Source organism: Carassius auratus, unplaced genomic scaffold (genome assembly GCF_003368295.1).
Source record: "Carassius auratus strain Wakin unplaced genomic scaffold, ASM336829v1 scaf_tig00216043, whole genome shotgun sequence".
Classification (NCBI taxonomy): domain Eukaryota; kingdom Metazoa; phylum Chordata; class Actinopteri; order Cypriniformes; family Cyprinidae; genus Carassius; species Carassius auratus.
Window position 1 is genome coordinate 140,578 of NW_020528376.1, and position 24,123 is coordinate 164,700.

At 34.3% G+C, this 24,123-nt stretch overlaps 1 protein-coding gene across 7 annotated transcripts in view; it reads right to left on the bottom strand.

Annotated features, from left to right (window-relative positions):
* adcyap1r1a (adenylate cyclase activating polypeptide 1a (pituitary) receptor type I) overlaps window positions 1–24,123 on the bottom strand; it is a 31,623-nt gene that overhangs the window by 2,689 nt on the left and 4,811 nt on the right. For 2 of the 7 annotated variants that reach the window (XM_026262148.1, XM_026262147.1), the window contains exons 2-14: window positions 19,703–19,806; window positions 16,761–16,866; window positions 9,452–9,559; window positions 8,544–8,644; window positions 7,904–8,001; window positions 7,257–7,389; window positions 5,988–6,141; window positions 5,696–5,756; window positions 4,228–4,297; window positions 3,998–4,089; window positions 2,651–2,734; window positions 1,518–1,647; window positions 396–437 (exon numbers count right to left, since the gene is read on the bottom strand). In XM_026262148.1, the coding sequence (XP_026117933.1) occupies window positions 396–437; window positions 1,518–1,647; window positions 2,651–2,734; window positions 3,998–4,089; window positions 4,228–4,297; window positions 5,696–5,756; window positions 5,988–6,141; window positions 7,257–7,389; window positions 7,904–8,001; window positions 8,544–8,644; window positions 9,452–9,559; window positions 16,761–16,866; window positions 19,703–19,806 (1,283 nt within the window). Of the gene's footprint in view, window positions 1–395; window positions 438–1,517; window positions 1,648–2,650; window positions 2,735–3,997; window positions 4,090–4,227; window positions 4,298–5,695; window positions 5,757–5,987; window positions 6,142–7,256; window positions 7,390–7,903; window positions 8,002–8,543; window positions 8,645–9,451; window positions 9,560–16,760; window positions 16,867–19,702; window positions 19,807–21,121; window positions 21,142–22,038; window positions 22,279–24,123 lie in introns of those variants that run through there. The other 5 variants (XM_026262153.1, XM_026262152.1, XM_026262149.1 and 2 more) reach the window with 4 other exon arrangements.

The window sequence follows — 24,123 nt, forward strand, 5'->3', positions numbered from 1 at the left end:
CAAGCCAGACGTGACACGATTGTGGACTGCACAATATAAAAGCCAATCATAACATATATTTATTGTTTGGACCAATGAGATTTCATTGTCAACGGGGCTACTTATAGCAATGCAACACAAAATATGTCTTGTTGCAATGTGCGGTTGCCTCATTTCTGTTTACATTTTTGCTGTAATGTGGAAGAAACTGACTGTTTATCACTTAATCACATCACATCTGGTCAGGACATGGTAGTGTCTTGGCAGTAACTAAAAATGTAGATTTAATTTTTTATGTAGCACATTGGATAAATTATTGTGGTAACGTAATTTTTTTAGAGCAAACCCATACATATATGAAATTAATATCAATGCTGACTGCATGCTTTTGAGAATATCAAAACAAACGCTCTTACCTCTCCATTCAGAAAGCAGTACAACACGGCAACCACGAAGCCCTGTGAAGAGTTAAAGTGAGTATGTGGTGAGGTGCATATCATTTAAAGTACTTTACACTTCAAATGAAATCAATACAGTAACTCAGCAAGGATGCATTCATTAGAAACAGTAAAGTTATTTAAAAAGATACAATTGATTTCTTTAGATTCCTCAAAGAATCCTAAAAATGTATAATAGTTTCCACAAAAATAGCTGTTTTTAACACTGATAATAATAAGACATTTTAATAAACAGTGTATTTTGAAGGATCATGTGACCCTGAATATAGGGGTAATGGTTGCTGAAAATTCAGCTTTGCATTACAGGAATAAGTTGAATTGTAAAATATATTCAAATACGAACTAGCTATTTTAAAATCTCAATAATATTACTGGTTTTTTTTTTAGCAGAAGAGATCTGTTAATTTAATCTAGCTGCAAAACCTAGTGAACTGAAAGAATTTTTTTTTTTTTACAAATTTATTTTAATATGAAGCAATCGTTTTGTATGAATATTTTACAGGTGTTTTACCTGTATTTTGAAATACTTATTGCATTGCATAATGTTTTATTGGTTATAAGCAAATTTAACAGAAAATTTTTATTTTTCTTACAGTGTGCCTTGCTGTCTACATAGACTAGCATCCAAGGCAGCATATTACTAAAAATATAAGACTCTAAGTAAAAACTGAATGAGCAGCAATTCACAGAAGTTGACTGAAACTAGAGTTGACTTCAGATTGCAACAGAGACTAACATAAATACAAATATGTCATACTCATACTAACACTGGCTGTATATTTTAATACAAAACTGGATCTTAGTACTGAATAATATATGCTTTATTTTGATTCTATCTGCCATTTTTAAAATAAACTTTTCACAAAGATTTCTGCAAGTTGTCTAATCCACAAAAGTTTATATTCTGGCAGCATTTAATATTGATGCCCTATGTTTGGAACAGCCCTTGTGTTGGGATCGCACCTACTGTATGATGCCATTTCTGGCAGCTCACTGGTTTGGAACAGAGAAATAGTGTTCACGGAGGAGTTTTTATAATACAGTGCTAAAGTTGCTACTAAAAAAGCTGACGCTCAGTACCTGGAAGGAGCCCAGGCCCAGCTCAAAGACCAGTCGCTCCCGCTTGCTGAAATCCTCCGGGGAGAAGGCAAAAACAGTGTAGTGGATTCCGAACAGAGGGATGAGGAGCAGGGTGGAGCGCGCCAGACGCCTGTCAACACACAGCACATTACATCTCTCATCATGTTACTGTAATGCACTGGAGATCAGAGCCCTGCTCCACAGGAAAGAAGACCTCTTTGATTCATCCATTATTTCTTCTGGACAGCAGAAGAGCAAATAGAGACCTCAGATGCTTCTCCTAGCTAAAGATCCCAATAATCTCACGTTTCTCTTCTCTAGTCTTTCAGAAGAGATTTCAACGATGTCTGGCTGTGCATTACCGCAATAACAGAGTCTACAATTAAAGTCTAGCCTAAGATATGAAATAATAGTCAGAGATATCTATTTTTTAAATGGAACAGTTTATTAAAACTGTAGAGATAAAAAATAAAAAATAAATAAATAAATTATGATTACCGGCCATGTGATAGTTCACCCAGTTTTGATTCCAAAATCTGGCTCCAAAGAAATAAAAAAATCTGGATCCAAAAAAAATTTCAAAAATGTATTTAGTGGATTAATAACACTTAAAAATCTGTTTTTTTAGGTTTTGTAAAATATTCTAGTAAATATTATGTTCAATAAAAGTTTTTGTGAAATAAAAAAATATTAAATTAAATGTTATCATCCCTTGAAAACCTATATCATTCAACTAATACTGCCAGGCCCGGTTTTGGTCTCAGCAGGGCCCTTGGCCAAGACCAAGACTAACTGCCCGGCCACCTAAACCAGACTGGACCAGCCTGAACCACCATTTCCAAAAGGCAACTGTAAACTGGATTTTCCAGCGGTTAAAACATATTATATTCAGTTCCCAGAGAATGCAACTGATAGGAATAAGAATATGAAATGAGTACTGTAAATCACTTTGGATGAACCCGTGTGCACGTAATAACACTACAAACCACAGGCAAGACCACAAAAGCTGTGCAATGAATATTCACAGCCTTTTTTTCTCAATGGACAAATAAAAATGAAAAATGCACATTTGTTGGCCAACAGATGCAGATGCACACACACACACACATACACACACACACACACACACTTACAGCGTGATGGAAGAAAGCTCTGACATCCTGCACGAATGCTGGGCGGCCTGTGCGGGCTCACTGAAGCATTTCTGTGCACAGCTGCTAAACACGACAAAGACAACAAACACTCTTTAGGACAGAATACACACACACACACACACACACACACACTCACGAAACTAACCACAAACAACAAACCCGAACACTGAGAGACCTCAAGGAGCACTAATAGCTCAAGCACATTCTTTGCATGATACTGTTTTACATGCAAACACATTAAATAAGAACTGAAGCCTTCAAGCTTCAAAAAGGATGCAAAAACTGGTCCATATACGTCTTGTGCTCTCGATTATTTATGCTATTTATACTGCTTATCCAAAAAAATAAAATAAAAAATACTGCCACAGGAACAAACATATTGCCTTGATCAACACAGCAATGATTCCATCACTCCTGGAATCTGCACACAACTGATTTACTGATCATAACCACTCTAACAACAATTACAAATACATAGATCTGTATTAATAACACATTCTATTGTTAGATCCCAATAATAGTGTTACAAATGTTGATGGAAATTCCAAAAAGATTCCTGTATGCATACAAAATGAATGCTTCCATGTATCCCAGTTAACAGATTTTGAGTTACCAGGAACAGAAAACCTTACGGTTAAATAATAAAACAAAACCTAAAAACAACCGTTGGAGAACAATCTAGATTGTCACAAGAATCCTCCCAGCAACATTAGATTTTGATTACACTTACAGAGAATGTTTCTATGTTGTTATTCTCCAAAATAATAGACCTCAGATGATGCTAACCCTGAAACAACATACAGAACTAGCGAATATTGCCACAAGTGTGATTGCATCATATAATAATTGCTGCTAATAGTGTTAATCATCTGATTGACTACGTCTTGTATTCATTTTTCAGAAGATTTCTGTCATATGCACACAAACTGACAGCCACCACTGATAAGCTACTACTAAATACTGTAGAAACTTTATTTTCTGTAAAGTTGCTTTGCAATGACTTATATCGTCAAAAGCGCTTTATTCAAATAATCTTGAATTGGATAGAACTGAATGTTCCATAGGTTATATGTAGGTTTGTCAAATTTGTTTGGCATTATTAAACTTTGGATACAAAACCTACAGATAACTTTTTTAGAATCTTATTTGGTTCCTAAAAATAACCAAACGGGAACCATAAGCTAAAGTTAGGCGAACGTTCTGTTTGCTTGGATACTATCTAGACATTCATTTCAGCCACCATCATGTGATGCATCGTATCGACTAATCAGACACAAGACAACAGCAGCACTCTGTTTCCATGGTGACTGAGACTAGCAGACTCACAGGTAGATGCTGGACTCGTTCCCGCCGATGTCTGGAGACTGCAGCTTCTGCACCAGGATTATGATGATTCCAATGAAGAGGACAAAGTTAATCTGAAAGGAAATCCATGCGTTTATTATAGCATGGGATTTTTCTGTGCTCAATTCACATACAGTACATAAATACAGTAATTTATATGTTTCATTCATCCACCTTTTAGCTCTAAAAAATAATAAAATATATTATCTTACCATGATTGATGCCACAACGGGTCCCTTTATCACCCACCAGAGGGCAGTATTATCATTCATGTCCCAGCAACTGCACAAAAACAATTGATTAACTGTAAGAATCTGTATTGCTATTGGTAGGCAATGTCACGTGATTTAGCAGCTACGAGTACAGAATAATAAACTGCATGCCTTTAAAGAAAATAGCATTCAGTGTGTGCCAGATGCCCTACTGCATTTCTCTTAAAGCCTGATTTATCAAATATAATGCAAAGTATAATATATATATATATATGTGTGTGTGTGTGTGTGTGTGTGTGTGTGTTTATATATATATATATATATATATATATATATATATATATATATATATATATATATATATATATATATATATATATATATATATATATATATATATATTTGTGCTTCATATTTGATACATTAGGCTTTTATGGCACATGCAATATGATATGGTGAGAATATAGAGCTTCAAGGAGGAAAAACACCTCTGTTTTATTCAGAGGCTCAAAATGAGCAAAGATATGTAATTTGGTGCAAGTGCTGATATTTATTTAGCCAAATAGTAAAAGTAAGATGAAATTCTGATAGCGACTTATACAAAATGCATGTAAATATTAGTTGTCTCTATATTTCCCAAAAATATGTCTTAGTAATATTATATTTAAATATTTATTTGTATGTTTAAAACTCTGTCGTTTTTATTGTGGGGCAAAATATATAATGCAATACAATACAATGATGATTGAGAGATCATATTTGATACTCACATATTATCACAATGTTTTTTTAATATGATGCATGGAAAATCAAGTTAAAGTTACTCTTGAAAAATAACTGACAATATAAAATGTAGTGCCTACGTTTACTTAAATATTTCACAGCAAAAATACATGTGAAGCACAGCATGAAAGTGGATGTTTTTACAATGATACTAAAAGGCCTTTTATAAAAATAAAAAAATAAAAAATAAATTCAAAATGATCAATCAGATGGCAGAACGCATGTAGTAGTTTGTGTACAATAAGTTTTTTTCATAACAAAGTTTGATCATGTTGCTAATTTAGCAGCTTATAGATATGTGCATATGAAATATGCTATAGTTTAATAGATGCTCTTGGTTTTATTGTGCATATCACAATAGCAATGACATTTAATTAGATATGTATCTAGATCATGTTGACCACATTTAACTTGTTACTATTTATGTAAACTCCAAAAAGATATTTTGACACAAAACTGAATAAAACCATATGCATTTCTGAAATGATAACCAGATGGCAAACAAAATGAATGTAGTGAGGTTATGAAACAAAGCAGTGTTTTCTTATATATATATATATATATATAAAGTAGTGCTTTCCAAACATAGTCTCATTCTAGTGACACTGAAGTTCAGTGCCAGCATTTGTGTATCAAAGCAACAAATACAGTGTATCAGGTTTTGTTCATGCAGCATTGCACGTACCCGGAATCATCAAAATGAAGGCGCAGAACGGCCCATATGGTCACACAAATGGTGGGCGTTCCTGAAAGCACGAGAGGAAGAGGAAATTTGTCAAACCACAAAGCTGTTCTCCAATGCATTTAGACCATCAATATGAATACATTACATATGCCAGCACAACAAATCACATCATAAAGAGCCAGCGGCCAGTTAATACACAAACACCACACTCCATTTCCCTCCATATCTGTGACCGTGACACATAATCAATCATGAACAATCAAGTTTTCTGTGATGCATCACTGCGACATACCCCAGCCGATGATGGTGTACCAGTAGAAGTAGCGTCTTTCAGGAAAGAAGGTTTCCACCAGAAGTGTGAAGAGATAAAGACCTTCGATGAAGAGCCAGAAGTAGTTTGACATCACACAGTAGTGGAAGAAGACCATCACTGCCTTACAGCCCACCTGAACACAGAGAAACACATTCAGATTTACTTAAAATCCAGTGGATCCCATTAGAAATCCATTTTACTTTCACTCTTAAAAATAGAGGTTCTTTATCGGCATCTGTGTTTCCATGAAAAACATCCTTGGTACCTTTCTATTCCACAAAAGGTTCTTTGCAGTGAAAAAAACAACAACATAAAATTATCTCTTTCTCTCTCTCTCTCTCTATACATATATATATATATATATTTTTTTTTTTAATTTTCTTCACACTAAGAAAAAAAAAATGCTGTTCACTGAAAGGTTTTTGGAGAATCAAAAACGGTTCTTCTTATCACTTATTTTGGAACCTTTATTTTTAAATTTACATTTACATTAAATTTTTAGTCATTTAGCAGACGTTTTATCTAAAGCCACGCACAAATGAGGACATTGGAAGCAATCAAAATCAACAAAAGAGCAATGCTCTGCAAGTGCTGTAACAAGTCTCAGTTAGCTGTTTTTTATTCATTTCCATTCACAATTTTGTTGCCCCGCCGTGTGTCAGAACACCCTAAAGTCTTTAACCATGTTCATCAATTATCCTCTGATCCAATTCAGTGCTAAGTGATGTCATTAACATGGCCTCTGATTGGCTAGGGGAAAGAGCTCAGAGCCCTCATCCAGGTGTATAATGAGAGTGTGCATGCTTTTATAAGCTATTCATATGCTAATACGGAAATAATGGAATATTTCCAGAGCAGCTTCATGATAATTACAGCTGTTTGTCAGGCACAGACGGGGGAAACAGAACGTGTTGCTGTCGAACGTGGGCCGAAGGCTTGAACATAAATGGATGGAGTTATTATTAGTCTTTGGATTTCACATGCAAATAGCATCCAGCCAAACTCCGACCCTACTGACAGTTTCCGTTTATCTGCAAAGCTTACAGAAAATCTTTAAACCACACAAACAAAAAACTATTAACAGTTTAAAACCAAATAGTTTTACATGCTGATGGCACCATAAAATGTAAAACTGTTATAAATTATTAGAAATAATTAAGTTTTTTATTTTTTTTGTATATTTAGTATCTAGTGGTATCTAGTATCTAGTAGTATATATATATATATATATTGCATTGCATTACTCACAGTATGAACGAAGCAGTGGTCGCTGTCCTCCTCAGCATACAGGACCCCGTCTTTAATGAACACAGAGATGGCTCTCAGCATGAAGGACACAAACAGGTTCATGTGGATGAAGTTCCTGGTGCAGTGAAGCTTCCTGTTGACAGATGGATTACACTGTTGTTAGGGGATTGAAATTCTTAAGTGTTTGGGTGGGCAGCTGAGGGTCTGTATCAATGTGCAAACACTCATCAATGCTTCTTATCATAATGTACATCATACAAAGGTTCTTCAGATCACTCTGTTTGCTTTTTAGGTACTGTAAAGCACCACTACACGGATTGCTTTTCTAAAGAACTAAAGAAAACTAAGTACTCGAAAGCTTTTCCATTTGCATCAGGCTGTAAGATCCTTTTTCACAGTGATCAGGAAACTGTACTTTAAAAAGTTAAGAGGCCAAACTCACATCTGGGTGATAACACACACCAAAAAAAAGAAGAAACAAAATCAATGATATTTTGGATGAAATGAAGTCACAGTTTTGTACGACAGTTAATATTTAAAGTAAAACACTCCTTCCTAACATAATCAAATCACTACCAATAAGGTAGCAAAAATAACATGGTAATACATCATGTTGTTGGAGTTTCATCAGTATATGTTAAACTGACCGGAAGCGGCAGAGAATGACCATAGCTGTGGTCAGAGACACCAGAGACGTGCTGTAGCCCACCGTATAGAGCGCTTTCACAGACGCATAGTACATGTCCTTGGGAAGGAAAGAGAAAACTGTAGTTTAGCAGAGCTTTTTTCATTTTTTTTTTCCATTTATGTTTGTGCAATAATTTGAATGCTTTTTTCAGAGGACAAAAAGAAAGACTTTTTATCTCTCAATCCCAATTTTGCAGTTCTGATTACTTATCTTGTGATTCTGAGAAATGCAAGACATAAACTCACAATTGCAAGAAAAAAGTCTGAATTGGGCAAATCGAGACTTAAAGCTTGTTTCTGCAAGAAATTATAATAATAATGATAAACTACGACTTTATCTTAATTATGACTTTATCTCACAGTTCTGACTTCTAAAACTTTGTCTCACAAATGCAGGTTATAAACTTGCATTTTTGATTCAAAAATACTTGTAAGATATAAACTTGCAATTCTGAGAAGTCAGAAACTGCAAATAAATAAATAAACAAATAAATAAAAGTCTATGTGTAATTATGTCAGAATTATGAGATAAAGCTTCTCCATTGCCATTTTATTTCAGTTTTTCTTGGATGAAAAAAGCTTGTCACATGATATACTCACAGGTTTGGTTGTGTTTTCACCAATCATACAGGCATCAACATAGTGTGGATACGATTCAGACCAACCGAACTCTGTACAGTTTCTGCTGATCTTCCCAGGCCCTGAAAATCAGACAGGCAACAAGCAGCACAATGATAAATCATGCATGTTTCCTGCTTTAAACATACTGTAAGCAGCTGCTGCAATACGCTGCTGTCAGCAGAACCACAAGAACAGAAGAGTACATACATCACACGTACATTTACAATGACTGATGATCTCACGGGAAGCCTAAAGCTTAGTGTTTCTTTGAGACCTCAGGCTGATCTTATGTTAAACTAATCCACAAATAGAACCAAAACCTTCAGAAGATTCACTTGAAAAACGCTTGTTTATGTTTAGATTTTTATTTCATTTTTATTTTATATTAAGTTATTTTTCTCAACATACCGAGCTCACTAAAAATAAAGTTCCATGGTAAAACCATGCTTTTTGGAGGTTATTTAAAATGAACAAAAATAAATACACAGATAATATAAATGTGATAAATAATAAGGTTCCAATAAGGCCCCTAACTAACATTAATTAAAAACTAGCAATTAGTTAATAAAAATAGAATTGTTAGGACATGTTAGCTCAGGTCCAACAGATAATATTAAAAAAATACAAACCTTTGATTTCAATAATGTGTCAGTAAATGTTCAAATTAACATTAAGAAAGATTAATAAATGCTCTAGAAGTATTTGTCCTTGTTAGTTCATGCTATTGCTAAATAATGTGGTCAAATGGAATCTTACTGTAAAGAGTTATCAATGCTTTTCATTTATATTACTATAATTAGATATATTAATATAATGAATTATATTACTATTACAATTTATATTAGCAGCAGTAATTCATTAAAATGTCAGCGTGCAACGTCTCTCACCTTCCTCTGGACTCATGAAATCGAAGAGCTCGGGACAGTTGACCTCCACGACCTTGCCGACACTGGTCGCCTCCCAGCAGGTCAGATTGTCCCACTCCCACGGACACTCTGAAAACAACACCCCCAAACTCACATTAGTGCTCCTCGCATCTCACAGCAGCTAGTTCGGTTTGTCTTGCTGGGACTATCACAGAGATTTGAGACCTGTTTGTTTCAGAGAGTTACTATGCTGTTATTTGAACTTCCTTAGAGTGCCAAGTAAATAGCATGGCACAGAATAATAATTCAAGACCATGTATAAAATATATCGCAATATCAAGGTATTGCTGACTGAAACAGCATCTGTACCACAACATAACGTAATACAATGGAACAGCATCGATAATATCCTCTTTTGCATATAAAACAAAATCTCATGAAGCCAAATTACACCTGGACTCATGACACTCATATAATAAATGTCAATTATACTAAAGTCTTTTTTAGATTAGCCCGAGAGGACGCCAAGGTGAGCGTAACTGTGAGCAGCAGGGGGCGTCAGCAGCGGTTCCTGCCCGAGGACTTCAGCGGGATCAATAGGTGATGTGGATCGAGATCCATCACTTTCATCATTGCATTTGACTCCTCGTCTCCCTCAGCTCATTACAGAAATGATTCTGGAATTAATCACAGAAGAGACTGGCTGGATACCAGCAAAAGATGATGTGGAGATACCTGATAGTGTCAGAACATCAACAACAGATTCTGGAGTGAATTGTGGGCTGATTTAGAGTTTTAAACATGATCAATTCATTTATTCTTCTGTAAAAGGTTTAGTTTTACCTATAATAAAAATTAAAAATGAAACAAGTCCATTTCAACTGTAGACAGCAAATGGAAACTTCAGAGTTCTAGAAAAAATATGATTGTTTTCAACTATACTTAGAGATCTTTAACTAAAGTCAGGGATCTGACCACACTAAAAACAAACAAATAAATAAATACTACACAGATTCAATAAATAATTCTGTAAATAAATAAATAAATAAATAAACAGTCGCAATGTGAACACTGTAAATAAATAATATTAAGTCTTAAATTCAAATAAATACAAACTAACGAAAAAGTACTAAATAAATGAATAAATAAAAAAAAATTATATTAGTCTCATTATGAACAATTTAAATACGAGTGAAATAAAAAGTAACAAAAAACATGAAAAATTAATATTATCCAGATTCTATAAATAATCGAGTTCCAATTTTAACAATATAAATACAAACTAAATAAATAATGAATAACTGAATTAATGTAAGTAAAACTAAAGTAAATAAAAAACTATTCAGTCTGAATATGAACACTATAAATATAAAATGAATAAATAAATACACACTAGCTTGATTTAATAAATAAAGAAATAAATACTACCCAGATTCTATAAATAAATTATGTAGGATACGATCAAGTTTCAGTGAAAACACTATGACTACAGACAAAATGATTGACTGAATATTCCATAAACGAATACTGTTCAATCTTAATATTGTCACACACTGTGTCGGCGAGAACGATGGAGATGTGGATCAGAGAAACAGTCTTGAATAAATCCAAAACACTCAGGATGACTGTGACATACAAACATGACATTAGTAGACCTGACAAAGACAGACAGCACAGAATGGGACTTAAATACATGGGCTAATTACAAGACACACCTGGATGACATGAACACAATCAAACAAGAGATACTGGGTCTAGAAAAAACTCAACAAAACAGCTCCATATTCCTGACAAATATCAACACTGCAAACTCAAACTAAATAAAAACTAACCAACACTTATAAACAACTAAAATAATATTGTTGCATCTCGGTATTGTCACTATAAATATAAACTAACTAAATAAAAAATATAAAACCTAAATAAAAAGCAAACAAACACACGAATGAATGGCTATCCAGATTCATTTTTCTCTGACTCAGATATTTTTTTTGTTTGAATCATAACTGAAGCATCATTTCAGCAATCATTTTCCCCTGCAAACTCTCCAAGGAAAAATAACATTTATCCGCAGCTCATTTCACAGAATTGATCAGTGAAACAATAACATGATTCATGAACGTGCTTAGGTGTTTTGCTAACTCACAGGAAGGAATGAAGTCATAGTTACTTTGGCCGAGAGCCTGATTAACTAGATGCTGTACATTTAGATTGATTAAAGTCTCTAGAGCGACGCTCGGTCTGTCTGCTCTTTCTAGCTCCAGTGATGATGTGAAGTGAAAGTGGAAAGCAGTGGTTTTTGTCTGTCTGGTGGCGCACGTTCTTTCTCACACATCTCAAATCGGTCCGGACACAAAGCCAATTATCTGAAAGGCCAAACGAGAGCTCACTAAACCAGAGGGAGAGAGCGAGGGAGACGGAGAAATAGCGAACTAACCAGATGCAGATAAAAGTGTTCATACTGACACAAACACTGACTCTCTGAATCATTTCTAGCAGCAAACAGCTTCAGATGAACACATGTGCTCAGACTGACTCACTGCTGTAAAGGTCATTGCTGGATCATAATCAGATTTACTGCTGAGATATTGCCGATCAGACTCACAGACTAATCAAAGAGTGACATCACTGATGCATCAGGAGCCCTGAGGACATGCGGCTGCTCGAGCATAAACATCATCAACATTTTAAACCAGACACACACGTGTAGAATACACATGTTAGAATACACTAAAAATAGAATGCAAAGAAGCATTCAGTGTGCATGTCATATTAATGTTTTTACTGTTAACTAAGACTAATACAAATGACTTTCATTGGGAAAAGACTGAAATAAATAAACATCAGTATTAGATTAAAAAACAGGAAAAACTGTAATATTGTAAATTATTATACAAATACAAAAACAGCATAATATATGTGCGTGTTCTGTGTAGATTTATTATGTATATATAAATACATATACATACATACAGTATATATTTAGAAAATATTTGCATGTATTTAAATGTCTTTATTTATATTCATATAATTTTTATTATAAATAAATATATTTAATATATAAACAGCCTATTTTTATGAAATATATACATGCATGTGTGTGTATTTATATATAAATAATAAATATATACAATAAAAACACGTATTTTATGCACACAATTTTTTTTTTATTTTGGATGTGATTAATCGTTTGCCAGCACTAATATATATATATATTAATATATTTATATTTATATTTATATTTATATACATATATATAATATTTTCCTAATTTAAAATATTAATAATATTACAATAATATAAGAACATAACTACTAATTATATTTTAATATTATAATTATTAATAATAAAATCTTATAATAGTATGACAAAAATATAAAAGTATATTAATAATACTAAAATAACAGTCAAATTACATTGAATGTTTAATTCAAGAAGTGTATCATTAAGATGTTATCATCTTTTGAAAAAAAAAATAATAATAATAATAAACAATAATAATTCACTGAATATATTTATTTAGCTTTTTAAACCGAATTCTGTGTAAAATATCTGCCCTTTTGGCAGACCAATCAAATAATTAATCAAGATGAAAATAATAATGAAAAAAAAAAACTTCAGTTGATACTGCTTTCTCATTTCTACAGACAGCACCGACGCAAAACTGCAGTGATTATTCATATCTGTGTTATTTTGCTTACGTTCATGTTCTACATGACACTAGTAGCACTCTCGCTCACTTTCTCTTTTGTCTCAGTTTCTCTCCCACACACTTTTGCTTTTTCTGTCTGCATCTGTCAATCTCTTTCTCAACCCCTTCTTGCAAACGTGGCTGTTTTATTTCCGGCTGAATGATTTTCTGTCTGTGCAGCGATGAGCCTGCTGTGCTTTAAGGAACAGGAGAGGACGAGGATCAATGAAGATGTAAACAGACTGAACACAGAGGTCATTCCTCCACAATACTCCCAGTTCAAAAACACAGAGACAATAAAGTTAACTTCATCACATGCACAAAAATATCAAACCAAGCAGCATTTACTCTAAAGAAAAACAGCACAAGCACACAATTCAAACCAAATATATCACAAAAGATGTTTGTTATATAATCAAATGCAAGATCAAATGCATTTTAAGGTATAAATCACAGGTATCTGTGCTCAGAATGACATTGAGTTCACCAAATCCATATTTTGCAGTTACTGTATAAACTCCTTCCCCACCAGTGATAGCTTACAGTTTAACAAGGGTTTCAATTACTGGTGTTTTAATGGTTTGCAGATATCTTGAAACTGACGCTTAATTCTCTGCTGGTAAGCATGTTGCTCTGTCCTTTGCGGTTGAGGGAACTATTGTTAATGTTAATTAGCTTAACCGTCCACAGAGGATGCTGATTGGACGGCTCAAATTTGCCAAGAACTGAATGGCTTTGAAGCAAGGCTGAACGACGAGATGTCTGAACACACACAGTCACTTTACCTTCTTCTCATCAAGTTACTTAAAATGATGTTTCATTCATACCTTACAGTGCATTTTCTAATGCTAATAAAAACATTTATATTATTTATTACTTGTTTTTAGGTTCATATAATTGGGATCAATAAGATTATTTTTCTTATGCTCACACAATTCTTTGATAAAAAATACAGTGAACAGTAATATTGTGAAATATTTTTACTATTTAAAATAGCTGATTTCTTTTTATAGATATATTTAATATAATTTATTCCTGTGATGCAGAACTGAATTTTCAGCATCATGCCTCCAGTCTTCAGTGTCACGTGATCCTTCAGAAATCAGAATAATATGCTGATTTAACAAGAAACATTTCTTATTATTATTATAAATGCTGAAAACAGTTCAGAAGTTTTAATGACATTAATATATTTTCCATTTCCAGGATTCTTTGCTGAACAGTATGTTCATAAGAACAGCATTTATTCTGAATAAAACATCATAAATATTTTGTAACATCATAAATGCCTACTGTATATATATATAAAAAAAACACAATTTAAGGCATACTTGCTAAATAAAAGTGTTAATTTCCAAACCTTTGACAGGTAGTGTACATTTAAACCTGCACATCGTCTGTACACCTTGAAATGACTAAAGTACCATCAAAATCTAATTTCTGAATCAAACCGAAACAAAACTAAAGGAATCTTTTTAAATTAGCTTGTATTCTGCTGACTGCTCTGAAAAGAATAGCAATGACAACCTGCAGCACATCTGGTTTTAGATGGCGGTTGGTAATTGAAAAGCACGCAGGTTTTTGCACTGAAGTAATTCCACATGTAAAACTTTTACTGTTCAGTGCATTCGCCCCCAAGTCTCTTTCTAGCAACTCAAGCTGTTTTACACCTTCTAATCTGTTATTTTCTGCTCCAAACAGTCAGAGCTATCTGGAGTGTCCTTGAGGCTGCAAACACATGAGTCAGAGTCGAAGTGCTTTCTCTCCATCTTCCTCTCGGCCCATTTATCCACATCCCGCTGGATGAGTCCTCCAGCTCTCACAGAAATAACTTCTCTTCTCTGTAATTGCTGACAGGTGTCACAGCCCTGCTTCCTGTTTACCACAATACCTGAATACCTCTATAGGGGACGGATGGCACATTTAGTACACGCCGAGCGAAATGAATCCAATGAACACAAGTTCTAGTTCATTTAGTATTTTGAAGCTCTTGGAGAGATGGAGAATCATGAGTGGGAGTGAGATGGGAAGACAGAATGGAAAACACGCTAGATGGAATGTTGCATTGTAACAGTTCCAAATCACTTCTATTAATTGAACTGAAATAAATCAGTAAAACAATATTGATGGTTGCTGACATCCCCATCTGGCATATTACATGCTCTTACACAATCCAATAAAGCCACATGGATGCAAAAAATTACAGTTTTTCTCATGAGTTTTAATAATACAGAGTGTTTGTTGTCACGTATCCCACTTCAGTTTAATAAAATATAAAGTGACTTATATATATTTTAGTTTCACAATTGTTCAAAAGTTTGAGGTTGGTCAAATTAGTAAAGAAATTAATACTCAGCAAGGATGCACTAAATCAAAATTGGCATTAAAGGCATTTATGTTTAAATTTATTATGTCCCTAACTAAATCATGAAGAAAAATGCATCATAATTTCCACGAAGATATTAAACATTTTCAGCACTGATGATAAATAAGAAATCTTTCTTGAGTAGCCAATCAGCATATTAGAATGATTTCTGAAGGATCACATGACACTAAAAACTGGAGTAATTTTTCATTTTCATTTTAACCATTTAAAAATATATTCACATTGAAAACCATTATTTTTATATTATATTTATATTTATCAATATTTCCCTTTTCTGCTGTTTTTACTGCATTTGCTAATAAATGCAGCCTTGGTCTTCTTTCAATTACAATATCTTATTGATCCCAAACTTTAGAACAGATGCGTCTGAAAATGTAATTTAATTAAAATACTGTCACGCTCAAAACTAATCTGTTTAGCTGTGCATTTACTGAATGAGCACTGTGCGATGTCTGAACTGATTGCACTATATTTAATGTATAATCATTTTCTATTCTTAACTGTTTTAAATTCATTTGAAACCCTTTAAATCAATTTTAATTATTTTTAATGTTTTTAAATTCCTTGTTTTATTGTTGTGATTTTTTTTTTCTTTTCTTTTATGCAAAGCACTTTGAATTATCATTATGTATGAAATGTGCTATATAAGTAAACCTGCCTTGCCTTGCCTCACGGTGAGATACATGCAAGAAGAAAGCGAAGTTAGATGCAAACTTTAATATTTAATATGAATATTTAAGATATTCATAGACCAGACAACGAACAGAAAACTGAACACAACTTTAATAAGAGGGCCGATGAGGGTAATTAATGACACACACCTGAACCAAATGACAATAAAGCATCACACAGGTCACACAGAGCACATGGGAAAGAAAACACAACAAAACAGGTCCTTGATTGGGTGATATATTGTTATCAGCTATTAAAGTAACTTATACTTTAATCTTACTATCAGCTCACTCATCAGTTCACGGTTCATTGTGAATCAGACATGTGCAAAAGAGGCGTCTCTCACGGTCTGATGCAGTCGGATATTTTAAATTACTCAAAAAAAAAAAAACATAGAAAACTTTAACTGTTATCATTTCCTGTTCATCTTTCACACTGTAATTGGAAGATCAAACGCAATGGTTTATATAAGAGAATGCCATACCAGATGTACACTTCACATTTTGCCACATTTGGTCATCTGGATATTCCATGCTCTGTATGCATATTATACTGTATATGTATACTTTGTGCTCTCTTACCAAACTTTTCGTCATCATTAGGGTCATGCAGGGCAATTAGCTCCAAGCATCTCTCCTCCTCACGTTTGATGACGCAGTTGGAGATCTCTGAATGTATGGGCCATGTCTGAATCAACAAACAGATAAAACACATAAATAAACCAGAACATAAAAAGAGCCGGACGAATAAACAACAGCAACAAACAGGATGCATTCGCTCCACGAAACCACCAAAATGTTTCCAATAACAACTTGCCTGCATATAAACAAGACGAAAAATCAACCTGCAAAATCTGTGCTGGTCCCCCTCTGGAGATAAATTAAAAAAACTTTCACAGACTTTATGTTTTATAGAAGTTGTGTTATTGCTGTCTCTGACATCTATAGGGTTTGTTACTGGGTTGGACCATTGCAGTAAAAATCCAGCTAAAACCGGTTGTCCTTAAAAATACCCTGAGGCTACCCAAGATGTAGAAGAATCACAGCAGATGAAAACAGATTTAGAGAAATCATAGCATTACATCACTCGCCTACCAATGAATCCTCTGCAGTGAATGGGTGCCGTCAGATGGAGAGTCCTAACAGCTGATAAAAACATCACAATAATCCACAGCACTCCAGTCCATCAGTTAACATCTTGAGAAGTGAAAAGTTGTGTGTTTGTTAGAAACAAATCTTTCTGTAAGAGACGCATAACTTTAAAAGTATCCTGTATCCATAATTTCGCTTTCTCCAGTGAAAAGGTAATCTTGTCTCAATCAAAAGGGAAATAAACATAGCTCAATCACACAATGTTTACAAGTGAAAAAAAAAGAACACTTCTAACAATACATTGGTAGATTTTAATGTGCGAAGACAACAGGTGATGGACTTTTTCACTGGCTGAACGGTTATTATGCATTATGGACTTATATTTTAACCCAAAGCAATGCTTTTAAATTAAAACGTCTTAATGGTGGATTTGTTTCTTACAAACGTAGAGCTTTTTTCTTCTCAAGATGTTAATAGATGGACTGGAGTAGTGGATTATTGTGATGTTTTTGTCATTCTGACGGCACCCATTCACTGCAGAGGATCCATTGGTGATCAAGTGATGTAGTGCTACATTTCTCTAAAACTGTTCTGATTAAGAAACAAACCCATCTGGATGGCCCGAGGGTTAGTAAAGTTTCAGCATATTTAAATTTTGGGGTAATACATTCCTTGAATTCCATAAAAATGTGTGTAGCAGAGGTTTCTAGAACATTTCTGTTGCCAAATTCTTTTAACATGGACAGATATTAACAACAAATGCAGTGTCTATGCAAATGCTAAACAATTTTTTTTTGTTTACACAATTGATGGGGATCAATTTAGATTTGTAATAAAGTGGCAAAAAATGACACTGCGTCATCTACTGTCCATTGATCCTAATGAAAAGCACTTGAGCAGCCAGCTGTTGCTATGGTTACCTCCTCCTGCAACTTACTGAAAATACACACTTGGACTAACTTGTAATCTAATGTTAGTGTTAACTGAAATGTGCACATTCTAAAATCGTGTATGTAAAATGAATCATGTAATATTTCAGATATATACACTTGATCTCCTTTCCAAACCTTTCATTTTGCCCTCCTTTGGGGCATTCAGGCCTAAATTGGAGAGGTCAGGGGTCAGACCTCAAATTCAGCAGTCTAAAATCATCCTGTCTGTGGTCTGGATTGCAACACAAATAAATTAATAAATGATGGTTCACTTTTTATTGCTTCTGACCACAGTGCCATCTGGATTCTGAATTCTACTGTGTTTACAGACTAAATTACTAGATTTTAATTTGACTCAATGTATCTTTATTTTTACTCAGTTTATGAATAAACACATGCATGTAAAATACCACACTTTACCCTTCAAAAATAAAAATAAAATACACATGCACTACCATTTTTTTTTTTTTTTTTTACTAATCTTCCACTATAAAGTCTTTTTTTGTGCAACCAGCTATATACTCTGTATATTAATAATTGCTTGATTTGTGTCTGCAACTTTAGGGGAAACTTCTGAGAAAAAGTTGATATTCAGGCCTCTGAGAAATATTTTTCAATGGACTTCTTGTACAAATTCTCCACCATTCAAATGGCTTCTCTTTTCATTCTGATTACAGATAAGATGCTCTTGTTTGCTACCTCACTGTAGGGAAATTACCAAGATCTAACAATACAACAGTTATCACAAAACCTCAGGATGTGTCAAACTTTCAGATATGCTTTGAAACTGGCACTAAAACAGAACAGTTTTTTTGTTTTTGTTTTTCAGCTTGCTCAACTAGATCTTGTTTAATGCTACTTCCTGTTTCTAAGGTGTCCTGAGTGTCTTTTAATGAATTGTTATGTGACTAGCAAAATACTATAACAAATGCAATGATTGTTAGGTAATGCTATGCATTAATTAACTAAGGTTAAGTTATTATAAAGTGCTACCAAAAATCCCTAAGTAAACTATAGTAAATGTTGCTTTGGGAACTAAGTAAAATAAGTTTAATTAGCAAAAATTAATTAAACCTAAATAGTAATAGTGTAAATAATAGCTGATAAAACTAACAAAGCAAATTTCTTAAAATGAAACTAAAATTTAATTGAAAACTGAAAGTATAAAAATAAAAGCTATTTCAAAACATTAATAGAAACTATGAAAGTATATAAATATTACTATTGCTATGGGTGTTTTGAATGTTTGCTAGGACATTGGTATCTAGGGTTTTAAAGTCTTTGATCTTTAAATATGCCTATTTTATCATTTACTAAGCAAAACCATGATACCCAATGTTTAATAATGAGGGTGAGCTAAAACTTTAAACAAACAACTGTAATATTGTGATTCTTACCTTATCAACTTTCAATAATGGTCACATGTGTAAAATATAATCATCTAAATCTGTATTAACACAAGCCCAAAGCACACAAATGCCAGCCCCTCTCTGCTCTTACCATGCTGATGATGAGGAAGAGGACGAGGAAGGTCTCTCTTGTTGCGTGTCTATGCATTCTGCTCACGATTGTTCCCAGAGATCTCACACACAACCTCATAAAGCCTAAAAGAGAAAGAACATTGTTTTAAAACACACACACACAAAGAGAGAGAGAGAGAGATACAGAGCTGCTTTAGTACTACTGGCCACATCATAATATACTGCAGCACAGTGGCTGATGCTCAGTCTGGACCCACAAAAACACAGAATCACCCTTACATTCTTTATTATATACATCCCCATCCAAAATAATCAAATCTGTGATCACTGAAGTGCGCAGAGCCGGCGCGGAGGGAGGGGCGAGTGGGCAGGGGTTTACAGGAAATGTGTGTCGGCCAGATTTACTGATCCACAGCGAATCTAAGGAGGTATAAAATCCCATAAGATGAGACCTGTGTGAGGATAGCGAATGGTCTCCAAGCCCCCGCTGTATTACTCATCTTTATTAACTCCCCAAAAAAAGGAATAAATGGATGAATCATAAGGAATGAAACACACACATAGACAAAAAAGAGCAGTGATTCAATTACATGCAACTGCAGAACTCCTAACTTGCATGATCAGAAAAACTGACAAATCTGAATCAGATATTACAGTTTTCCTCCAAATGAACGTGTGACGATTTGGTAAGTGAATGCTTTGCAGCTCTCAAGTCTAGAAACGCCCATTTCAGTAGAAAATGTACATCTAAATGTTTCTTCATGCACATTCTCTCTCTTCTCCGTGTTATTTTTGTAATCCTTGTGGGATACAAACAAACAGGCACTTCAAGGAGAGGAAGACAGTTGAGTGTCAATCAAACAGAAGGTTTTTTATGGATGCAAAACACACACTGTGGCTCTGATAACCATCATAATGCGAAGCACAGGGCTGTGTTTCTGAACTGGCTCTGTGCTCTTGAAGGCACAACAGCATCTGGTTATAATAATAACAACAGTCATTTAACATTGCATGTTCTTGTGTATTTTTATACCGCTAATGCTATTGTGATCTACTGTATTGCTACATTAATTCCATTAACGGTGATACATCTTTTCCACAACAAAAAAAGCAACACTGCAACACAAAGAGAAAAGCATCACATTTTCAGCACCTAATGAATTACAATGACCGAATATGGTTCACAATGTCAAAACATTACAAGGTCAAGAGTGTGTAAGGCTTCTGAATAAAATGGAAGTCATTGCAATACATGCAGTTTTTAAAAATCGGATTCATTTTGAGGCAGTAATTTGAATGGGAATATACAGTGGTTTGTTTTGCATGAATGTGAAGGCAGCATTAACGTGTGCTGTGACTCACTGCATGCCTTCATATTCACTGCAGAAATCTGGATTGATTTACTGATGATGTGTGAGGTGTTAGAGAAACAACAGACCTAATGCACGAGAGAAACCATCAGAATTGCCTGATTAATGGCGTTACACAGGTGCTTTTCTGGCTCTAGACAAACAAGCTTGCTTCATGAGCTGCATATTAGTGTACTGGATTATATTTCACCCTAAAAGAAAAAAATGCATAATGTTATTGGCTTTATATAGGATTTATTTTTTATCTGTACATTTTTTCTCTAATTTCCATTGTTAAGTCTCACATTGTTTAACTTTTGAGGTTTGGCTCTAATTCTCATTATTTTTAATGATGACACTCATTAGATTCTCATTATTGTAACAGAGTAATGAAATCTTCCTGTCTGGTCAGTTTTTATTGGACTTTTATTATTAAAATCAGTAGACTTTTAAAGGTAGTACAACAAACAACAGCTTTGATACATTAATAATATAAGGCTACTAAGTAATATAGAATTATAGATTGATATAGAATTTTCTGCATTACAGTCAGTATAATTTCGGATTATTTTCTTTACATATTAGGGTGAAATGTGACATATTCCAGAAAAGCTTCATGAGATTCATCCATTTACAGTTTATATGAAAAACAGCACATGCTTAACGAGGATTTGCGACAAACATGCTTTGAATGGATTCAAATGCATCCTTTTAAAGTGATAATGTGGATGAATCGGTACATTATAACCCACAAATCATCTTTAAATTCCTGAACTGAACGTATATCCGACAAAGCATAAGCCTAATCTCCGCGGTCTCTAAATATTCACTCATTTCATATGAATAATTAATCCGTCCATAGAAACGCGTGAAGCGAACGAGAAACACGCCGTTGACTAACTACCGTGTATTATTGTGAACGGAGGTCGCCTGCATTCAGTGCATCGCTCAGACTGCGATCAATAACGACTGAAGAAACGCCAAGAAAGAAGAAGCGCAAACTCACCATTACAGAAAAACCCGCGATATAATCACTCTTCTTCGTTAAAACGTCTGCAAATGGACGGTTCGATTCGTGCACCTGCGATTTCAACTTTGTCATCCGCGTCTCCCGTCGACAGACCGGAGTAATGAAGGTCTGTAGAGCACTGGAGGAGCGTTGAGAGAGAAGAGCGGTGATTCCCTCACTGCTGCTAACAATCACCTGCACTGAGAGACACCAGCATCACTGAGCATCACAGCACGCCATTCACATTATTAAGCCATCACACGCAATCATTCAACGCTTAAGACTGAATATTTTCACCAAATGGCATTATGCATTATGCAATGTTTTTGATTTCTTTGATTTGTGAGATTGTGGTTTATAATCTATTAATTAGTAATCAATCCTACTATTATTCTTCACTAATAAGGCTCTCCAACACTAAACATCACTTGAATAAATAAACCATCACTCCATTTAATAGTCAAAATAAACCACCATTTACCCTCATTGCACCAAAAATGAACACTATTCAAAAAATGTCTCCAAATTGTAGTATGCATTCAATGCATTTTTTATCTTTCTTTATTTTGCTTGCTTCTAACTCTGGTTTATAGTCTATTAATAAGTGAACAATCCTACCATTATTCATCACTATCATTGCTCTCCAACACTGAACATCAAATGCATAAATAAACCACTCACCAATAAATCATTCACCATTTTTTTGTATCATTCATCAACAGTGAACATGTCACAATTTTACACCAGTTGGCATTTTGCTTTCAATTAATATTTTTATTTTTTATTAAAGGGGTCATTGGATGCTATATGCACTTTGACAAGTTGTTTGAATTAAAATGTTGGCAGTGTGTGCACACAACCATCTCATTAAATAATTTCAACTTTCTCTAATCGAGCTTATCTCCGATGCCTGTCTTTTTGAAGTCACACAGACAGGCCCCTCCCATGATAGTTTGATTGACAGAAGCGTTTCAGCACAGACTGGACTGTCTTACCTTAAACCCGCCCTGAGTGACTGTCATCAGTCCGCCATTGTTTCACCACCAGAGCAGATGTACAAGAATAGTTCCTAAATGATTGAAGTGTTCTGTTGTTGTGTAATAATGAACATAGCAGTTGTCATTTACTCGTAATGCTTTACATTTGTTTTTGAAGGGAATGTGCCCGGATCTACATAAATGCATCTATGTTAGTGCAAATTATTGATCCAGCTTCACCAACAGAAGTGAGCATAAGGTTTTCTTTTAATTAATATTTGCAAATCACCTTTCCTAATAATATGCTAATTTAAAAATATTTGCTTATAATTTCAACACAGGAGAGACTTGTTGTTGTTTCCAAAGAAAAGGAAATATATCGGCCAAAAAGAGTTGAAATATATCATCATATCTGCAAAAATTCAATATCACGGATCCCTAATTTACCAGCATTCACCATCACTGAACCATCTATAACCAGCAATAAACATTATTCACTATTACTTACCATTGTTAATCATCACTGAACATCACTTGCCAAAAGTAACTACAATATAATTCACTCTCATCCAAGTCAATTACTATCACTCACCATTATTCATCACTGAAGATCACTCACCATTACACACAGTCATTCACACCTGCGAACAGTACAGTTAACGCATTGTTAGTTTGCACAGCTCACTGTGAGTAAATCTGACTAGAATAGTCTCTACATAGGCTTTACCACCAACAAAAGAGCCTACTGTCTGTACATAATACGACAATTACAGATTGTTGCAGTGAAGGTTTGTATACTTTATATTCATGTGAGGTCTAGTTATAGGGACTCTTGAAAGAAACATTCTTTTGAAAGTGGCTGATGTATGAGCTGGAATTTGTTCCACCGCTGAAGCCAAGAATTAAGAGGCTGTACAATCTGGACAAGCAGGAATCCATCATGTGGAGAGAAGCGGAGCGGATCACAGCGGTCCGGCTGGGCTTTACAGGCTCTGATCAGTCATAAGAGAGAGTTGTCTTCTTTAAGTTTTGTCTAGCTGTGCTGGAGTCAGAGATTCTCTCAGTCACTCCCTAACTGTAGCAAAACATTCAGCACACACTAATC